The 9,206-nt window shown below is 37.9% G+C and overlaps 1 protein-coding gene across 1 annotated transcript in view; it reads right to left on the bottom strand.

Moving 5' to 3' along the window:
- Positions 1-717: 717 nt before the first annotated feature.
- Positions 718-9,206, bottom strand: part of LOC134750140 (very-long-chain 3-oxoacyl-CoA reductase) — a 41,417-nt gene continuing 32,928 nt past the window's right edge. The window contains exons 6-7 of the mRNA XM_063685257.1: positions 3,760-4,073; positions 718-872 (exon numbers count right to left, since the gene is read on the bottom strand). Coding sequence (XP_063541327.1) covers positions 851-872; positions 3,760-4,073 — 336 coding nt within the window. The 3' untranslated portion in view covers positions 718-850. The remainder of the gene's footprint in view (positions 873-3,759; positions 4,074-9,206) is intronic.

Raw genomic sequence — 9,206 nt, 5'->3', positions numbered from 1 at the left:
TCAGTATCTGGTTTAAATTAAACACAACATCGCAGCCCTGTTGCACTTTAGGAGCACCCATGTCTTATCACTTCTTGTAAGGTTGCGCTGGATTTCTTAGTTCGTTCATGGTTTCGGTGTGATGTTTGCGGACAGGATTTAATGTGTTGGTGATAACATTATTGTATTGGTTTGATGGTAATTTAAATTTATTGCATTTTTTGATGATGGTTAAAATGTTTGACTTTTACGAAAATAATGACAGGAGTCAATCTGTGAGCGTGTCATGAGCGTGTTTAGGTATGTCTATGATATGAAATGAAAATGAGGTTGTATTATCAAAAAATAATTTATGTTCATAAAGCCCATGTAGTTATAAGAGCGTTTTCCAAAAAATGTATATTTCATTCATGTACCGTATTCAAAATATTGACTTCTCGGGCTCATTTTATTCAGAATCAATTCACGCCTCGTATAATTATGAAAAAATGTGTACCAAAACTTCCTTGATCGTCGCATTTTTGTATGAATAATTTATTTATTTGTATGAACACGTTACAAAATTTTTGAATGGTATCGGTGAAGGTAACTTGTATGTAAAAAAGGTAACTCAGTTGTATGTATCACAATTTTTATTTTATTTTATTTGTACGTTGGATTGTGTAACTAAAAACGAAAATATTACAATGCACCGTGAGACCGTGACTTTGTTCAAAAGTACAGAATTCTAAACATTAAAAAACTTGTATCTACATGTTTATGGCTACCCATCTAACAAAAAAAATATAACAAAAATAACAGTCAAACAATCAATCTCTTAACTTTAAATAAAAATATCTTATAAATATGTTTGCAATAAAAACGCGAAAAATCAGGCTTCCAGTTTCCCTTTCCTGGAAAAATAATGAGTAATGAGTTAGTTATGGGTTATGGCAGTGATGTGAATAGTATGTATGTTTTTGTTTGTATGTTGCTTTATAATTATAAGGGGCATTTTATTTAAAATTGTACACTACAGTACATCTATTTTCAGGTTCTGCTTTGTTTGTTTCGATCCTGATAGAAGGAAAGTGTCCCAAGATTTTTATTGCCATTCCGTTGCCATTTTTCATAGCCTTCATATGACGGTAACGAAAATGAATGGAAAACTTGGATCGAAAGAGTTCGTGATTCTGAGTATGAATAAGAATAAATTTTATTATCAATAAAACACATAACAGGATAACATAAATAATCACAACTCTAAAAAGTGTAGTGTACTTACAACTTTAAATAAATTGGCCCATAAAACATCTACAGAGAAGAAGAAGTAATAATAATAAAATAACGAAGTTATCCCTTTAAGCGATATCTTGTAGAGTTAGACCAAGCTAAGTTGGCAGTGATTTTGATTGCCCGGACTGTGCAAGGGTTATTTAAAGGTCATAATTTCATTAGAAGTTTGACGTTTATAATAACGCTTGCTCAGTCCGGGATACCAAAATCGCTGCCAACTTAGCTTGGTCTAACTCTACGTTAATTTAGTTTTCCCTATATGACACTTTGATTTACAACTTCTGTTGGAATCTATTGGTAAATAATACAAATGTCGAAGTACCTAATCCCTAGGGACCTCATTCAGTCATACCTCCAGTTTTCCAAGTAAATATGACACAATTTTGAGCTACAACTTTTATTTTGAATAATGGTAAATAATTATAGAATTATATACCTCTTACGGTTTGAAGGCTAATTATAAATTATTGTAATAACGTTTCACCTTGTTTTTACACAAATGCATAATTTCAGTAACATAATGGTAATAGTGCTTCAAATTGTTCTCCCGAATTACAGTAGCATATTCATTTGTTTTAGAGTTCAAGGCGATCTATATAATTATGTGCTATATCAGAGCCCATAAATACAGGCTGCGCCTCGTTTGGGGGTCCGCCAGACGTCCCAATATGTAATTTTTGGGTCCCTTTGTTTCCCCTAAAGTTTTAAGTCATGTATTGTTTGTCATATTATCATTAGTCCTAAAACTGAAACCGTTAACTTTTATAGGATTTTCGTAAGGTTATCCTATAGACAGGTATATCCTATTGATTTATGGCAATCCTGAAAAGTTACGAGTTTCTAAACCAAACAAATTATGACTAACGAAAATGCGGACAAGCAATACATTATGACTTAACTTTTTGATGACAAAAATATTGTAATTGAACCCCACCATCAAGAAGCGTGCCATATTCTAACTTTTGAATGTTAATTTTAATTACGCTTTAAACAGGATGGCTATTTACAATTAGGTATACCTATCCCATTAGGTCCACCACCCAGTTAATAAAACTAGAGTTAAAATCAAGCATTTTATTAGTACACAGAACTGTGATACATATTATATCATGTCAAGCTTTATCCTATAAAAACTAAATTAATTATTACTTCAAACACCTAACACTTTCACTGCCCACAATTTCACATTTTTATACTGTCGTGAGGGTTTACATTGAGTTCTTTTGAGTCGCTTAACTTCAAACTCGGGTAAATCCATCTGTCAGATTATGCGATTTTGGTATTAAGAAAAGGTAATAGGTTAGATATTTGCTGAGTGGGTCGAATGGAGTTACCAGAGTTTGGAGTTAAGCGACACTTGAAAATGAAGAGAGCATGTATTTTCAGCAGATGGCAGATGGATGGATATCTTTCTTTTTCTATTATTAATGGACCCATATAAATTAAGCTTACACTAAATCAAGGCGCCAGATTCTGTTATAATTCAAAGATGTCAAGTTCTTGAAAACCCTCTTTTGAAATGCCAATGTTTTGGTGGATTTGTTTTATATTTTCTGTAAGTATTTCATTTCACAAAAATGACACCGGTATCAAGTAGACACTGAAAGAGAAGGGTAGTAGTCCTCACGCACGGACCCGTTTGTAGCACCTTCGAAACAGCAACACACTCGGATCTTACTACATTTATAGATGTACGGTGAAAGTGTTAAGTTACGGCTTGGTATATTAGGGTAATTCTGAATACTTCAGAATTCTGAATATTCAGAAAAAAATTACTTACATGCTGACAATATCGATGATTTTCGGAATTACCCTACCTTTATCGATTTTAAGCTCAGATAAAAAGCAAATTCTTAAATGCAAATATTACAGCGCTCCGGGTAACATATTTGTACCTATACTATTACTAAATCACATTTTTAAAGGTTCGAAGTTAACTAATGCGTTTGCAATGTCTTTGGTGTAAGGCATAAATAATGGCATGCAAATATGAAGAAGGAAGTGTGATGCAGCAAGAAAAGAATAGGTACATAGGTATTGTATTGTAATCTATTATAATTTGCTAAATTAGTTATAGAACTTTTATTAGTAGAAGTAAATTATACCGTTTTATTTTTATTTTATGCTTGCTGACCATTCGATGGCGGGGCGTCCATAAAATACAATTTTTTTTAAATAAAAAGTAAGCCAATTATTAGCTTCGGCGTGTCTTTGGATTTGTATGACTAAATAATATTAAGATATTTAACTTAAATAACCCAATTTAAATAAATAGACATTGCAAACTTAGTCGAGTAAAATATAATTCATAGTACGGAAAGAAAGCAGAGATGTTAAAATGTTTAAATAATGATAAGTGCTTGGACTAGTGACTGGAGGAACAAAATTAAATATGTTTATACTTAAGTTTAAAGAGAAAATTAAATTAGTCTTGCTGCATCACAGGATAAGGAAAGATAAACATTAACTTGTTCCCAAGAAAAGAAAAATTATTGCTTTTTGTACTTTTTCAGTGCCCGAGCGCGGCTGTTCTCCATGGACCTGGTCACAAGCCACACGCCGAAGTTCCCGCTAACTTGATTGATGAAGTTGATGACGTTCGTGAAGATAGCATGGGGCAGGTACCCGGTCGTCCTAGAGACAGTACCCACGAGACTCAAGGCGGACTTCACAAAAGTCTTAGCGGTAGGCGCGAAGAAGGTGCTCCTGCGGATTCCGGACATGTTCGTGCACACGAAACCGGGCATTACGCATTGGGAGATAATGCCCTTTTTCCTGTACTCCATGTCGAGGCCCTCTGTGAATTTGTCCACGTAAGCCTGGAAGGAAATTTTATGATTATAGTAGACGCAAACCAAACTGACGACCGGGGTCATATCTCTATCTCTCTCACTCTACCTTCGACCACGCGAGCGTGAATGAGAAGTTTTACGACTTCGGTCGTCAGTTTGGTTTGCGTCTAATATAGTGAGGTGTAGATTCTCGTGGATGATAAGATAGGAAAGGTTATCGATAAACCATTTTTAGGGCTGCAGGCACTAGTATGTTACGTAAGGGATTTGTAAGAAGTTAAGTTATGAATACTTTATTCAACACTGAGCAAGTTTATAGAAATTCGCAACAAGTAGGAGCAAACCTTAATTTAAATGTACATTGCATTCGTGAGTGAAACTGAAACTTAATAAACTTAATCATCTTTCTCGCGTTATCCCGGCATTTTTTCCACGGCTCATGAGAGCCTGGGGTCCACTTGACAAAAATCCCAAGAATTGGCGTAGGCACCAGTGTTTACGAAAGCGACTGCCATTCGACCTTCCAACCCAAAGGTAAACTAGGTGTAGACTCTAGTTCCTCATAACGTGAAATAAGAATTGAAACGCCGATTTGCAACACAATTATATTATTAATAAATTAGACGCGTATACATGACATGTTATTTCTTTGAAGGATATTGCAAAAGTAAAAAGCTTGACAATGGCCGCGCTTATATAGGTCGCAGGAAACCCGTAGCGCGCGATGTGTGCAGCGCAGCGCCATCTACCATGAAATTGAGTATGCTTTCTTGCTTGCCGCAACATACTCCCGCCTAAAGAATAGCAGAATCCTTTCTTCTCACATCTGGTAGTGGACAGAGCTTCGAAATCGAGCGGGTTAGCACTCCAGTTGCTGTGCGGACTTCGTAGACTCGTGTCACGTTGTCTTGTCCAGGGTGTTTCTGTACAACTCTACCTAGTAGCCATTTACTAGGAGGTAATCTATGATCCTTAATTAGTATGAGGTCTCCGACGTTAAACTCTTGTTTTCTGATTTTCCACTTCGGTCTCTCTTGTAATCTTGTTAGAAATTCAGTTTGCCATTTTCTCCAAAATATTTGTAGCATTTTCTGAATGTTTTGCCATCTTGATAATGAATTTGTCTTATGTTGTGTTAAATCTCTCTCCGGGATGGTGACTAACGGTTCTCCGACAAGAAAATGTGCTGGTGTCAGCGGCTCTAGGTCATCAGGATGATCGCTCAGTGGTGATAAAGGTCTTGAGTTCAGACAAGCCTCGACCTGGTTCAAAAGAGTTGTAAATTCTTCGAAGGTAGGTGTAGCGTCTCCGAGAGTTCTCTTAAGATGAAACTTGATACTCTTGACTCCGGCCTCCCACAATCCGCCATGGTTTGGTGATCCAGGAGGGATGAACTTCCACTTGGTGCCTTCTGTATCTAGTAGGGCTGCTAGTTCAACGGGGATTGTTGACTTGCCAAGTCTCCAAGTCTCTAGTATTTCTTTGCTCGAGGAAATGAAGTTAGTCCCGTGGTCACTCCACATCTCCTTGACGAATCCTCTTCGTGATGTAAATCTTCTAAATGCTGCCATGAACGCTTCCATAGACATGTTGCTCACACATTCTATATGTATTGCTTTAGTTACCATGCAGATGAAGATGCTTATATATGCTTTGAAAGTCTTTGTTCCTCGTCCAGGGCTCATGCGCACGTTTACTGGACCTGCGAAATCTACACCAGTTGTAAGGAACGCTCTTGACGGCTTCACTCGTATCTCAGGTAAGTCACCCATCAGTTGAGTTACTGTCTTTGCTTTTTGTTTAGCACAAGGAAAGCAATTTCTCACGTATGTTTTTATAGTGTTTCCTGCGTCAATCAGCCAGTATCTTCCTCTAAGATATGTAGTCATCAGTTGAGGGCCTCCATGCAACGTCTTCTTGTGTGCGTCGTTAAGTAAAAGTGGTATCAGTACGTTGTTCTTGGACAGGATAATTGGATGTTTGCTCAGGAACTCTAAATCTGCATGTTTCAATCTTCCTCCAACTCTCAGGATTTGTTTGTCATCGAGAAAGGGCGTAAATGACAGTAAACGACTTCTTTTCTTCAATGTTGTGTGATTTCTCAGAGCTTCGATTTCTTGTGGAAATTCTAGTTGTTGAGAAAGCTTGATACATGTTGTAAGTGCTTCTTCTCGCTCATCATGAGTTACATATTGAGGTAAGTTTTCTTTTACATGTTTGTTTTTTAAGATAAGCCATCTTCTACAGTAGGCTATGACTGAGATGAGTTTTCTCAATGATGAATATCTCTTTGAAATTGTAAGTATGAAATCTTCTGTCTTCTGAGTCTTCTCTGACAAGGTAGTAGTTGCGCATTTGATAGATTTTCTTGTTTCTAGATCTGTATCTTCTACTTCATAGTGTTCTCTTCTCCATTCTCTTTGATGTAAAAATGTTGGGCCTTGAAACCATAGTGTATGTTCTTTTAATTTCTCAGGTGTGACTCCTCTCGATGCTGGATCTGCAGGGTTTTCTTTTGTGTTCACGTACGACCATGTTGTATCTATGTTGTTGTTGATTGCAATGACTCGGTTTTTCACAAATGTTGTCCACTTCAGCGGGTCTCCGAGAATCCAGGCTAAGGTTACTTTTGAATCTGAATAAGCGTATGTATGGTTGTGCTCGATTCTCATAGCTGTAGCGACGTGTTTCAGTAGTTGGCTCAGTAGCAGTGCTGCACTCAGTTCAAGACGGGGCAAAGTGAGTTGTTTTTTCAACGGTGAGATTTTTGTTTTTGCCATGATGAGTGATATTTTGACTTCTCCGTCTGGTTGGATTACTTTGCTGTAGACTACTGCTGCGTAGGCTGACATTGATGCATCAGCAAAGCCATGCAGTTCTACTAACTCGCTGTTGTTGGTCGTTCCGATCCATCTCTCAAGCTTCACGTCTGACAGGTGCTCTATGCCTCTGCAGAAAGTCTTCCACTCTGTCTTCAAGTCTTCAGGTAACTCTGTGTCCCATGATAATTCTCTTGACCAGGTCTTCTGTAGAAATATTATCGCCATGGCTACAGATGGTGCTAGCCAACCCATTGGATCAAACAGGGAAGCGATGACTGTTAAGACGTTTCTCTTTGTTACTCGCTGCTCAGATAAAGTGTTGATTTTGTTTGTTACTAAGAGGGTATCTTCGTTTGAGTTCCAAGTGATTCCTAATGTTTTGATTGTCTCTTTTTTGTTGATGTCTATCTCAGAATTCTTCGCTCTCTTCTCTGGTTCTACTGTGTTTATGAATTCTTTGCTGTTTGAAGACCATTTTTGTAACTCGAAGCCTCCTCTTCTTAGTACTTCTGTCAGTTGACGTTTAGCCTCTACTGCGGTTTCTATTGTATTTCCCCCTGACAGTACATCATCCATGTAGAAAGAATGGTTGATGATTTCTCGAGCTTGTGCATAATCTTCTGTGTTTGCCTCATCGATTGCTATCTGTCTCAGGGTTTTGATTGCTAAGAATGGTGCACATGCTGTTCCGAAGGTTACAGTTAGCATTCTATACTCTCTTATGTCTTCATCAGGGCTGAATCTCCAAAGTATTCTCTGAAAGTCTGTGTCTTCTCTTCTTACAAGGATCTGCCGGTACATTTTGATGACATCGGCGACAAAGCAGACTTTATGCGTTCTCCATCTCATAAGAATGTCTCGAAGATCTCCCAGAAGTGACGGACCAATTAGCAGTTCTGAGTTGAGGCTTACTCCGTTGGCTCCTCTGCATGAAGCATCATAAACTACCCGAAGCTTAGTAGTGTCTCTATCTTCACGGATCACAGGATGATGTGACAGGTATACTCTTCTGTCTGGCTCTCTCATAGGTTCATCTCGTTCAACTAATTCCATATGTTGTAACATTATGTACTCTCTCATGACCTCATTGTAGGATTCTCTCAATTTTGTGTTTGCTTCTAATCTTCTCTCAGTGCTCATGAATCTTCTCAGTGCGATTTCTCTAGAATTCTCTGGTAAAGTAGGTTTGTCACACTTGAATGGAAGTGATACGATGTATCTTCCGTTTGTATCTCTTGCTACTGTATCTTGATAAATGTTCTCAGCTCGAAGTTCTTGTGGGGTGAGAGTGTCGTTTTCCTCTGACTCTAATCTCTCTGTCTCCCAAAATTTTTCTACCATCTTCTCTAATGTTATGTTCAGATGCATGCTTTTGAACTCTCTCATGTGGTTGTTGTTCAACTGACCTCCTGACAGGATGTATCCCAAGCGAGTTTGTTGTGCTATGGGAGTACCTGGTTCTCCTTTAATCACTCCGTTCATCAAAATGTCTGTGTAGATGTGAACTCCAAGTAGTAGATCAATGTTGCTTGGTGTATGGTAAGTTGGGTCTGCAAGTGACAAGTATTGCAGATGACTCCATTTCTGTGGACTGATTGGGACTTCAGGCATAATGTCGGTGACATCTTGAACAATGTAGGCTGTGCAGTTGACTTTGAAGTTGTCATTGAACCTTGAGTAAACTTCTATATCTGTAGCGGACTTGATTCTTGTTGACATATGACCCACTCCGGTAACTAATCCATCAGCTGGTTTTCTTCGCAGCTGTAATTGTTTGACAGTTGCTTCACTTATAAATGATTCTTGTGAACAGGGATCAATGAGTGCTCGTAGAACTTGTATACCATGGCCAGTCTTAATGTTTACTAGTGCGGTAGCCATGAGCGCAGTATGACTCTGAGTGATAAGGTAGTTTCTTATTTTTGGCGTATCTGAAGGTTTTGTAGTAGTCTCTTCTCTCAAATTTGTAGCGGTTTCTCTCGATGTAGATTGTATTGGATTTTCTCTCTTCTCAGTTGGTTGGTTTTCAAAATGAAGTAAAGAATGATGTCTTTTTTGGCAATGATGACAAGATACTCTGGATTTACAATTTTTCACATTATGTTTTGATGACATGCAGTTAAAGCAAAGTCTTTCCTTTTGGACATGTTGAACTCTGTTGTTGACATCTAGGTTTGCAAATTCTTTGCATAGATAGGTGAAGTGGTTTTGTTTGCAGTAGGAACACTGTATTGTAGTTGTAGCGGGGCTTGTTAGAAAGGATCTCTGTCTCACGATAGCTCTCTCTCTGTCCTTCGAATAGGTTGTAGATGGAACCATTTCTAACACTCTGAAACGT

This window comes from Cydia strobilella, chromosome 19, assembly GCF_947568885.1.
Source record: "Cydia strobilella chromosome 19, ilCydStro3.1, whole genome shotgun sequence".
Lineage (NCBI taxonomy): Eukaryota > Metazoa > Arthropoda > Insecta > Lepidoptera > Tortricidae > Cydia > Cydia strobilella.
Note: the sequence above shows the minus strand (reverse complement) of the source record. Positions and strands in the feature narration are given on the sequence as shown.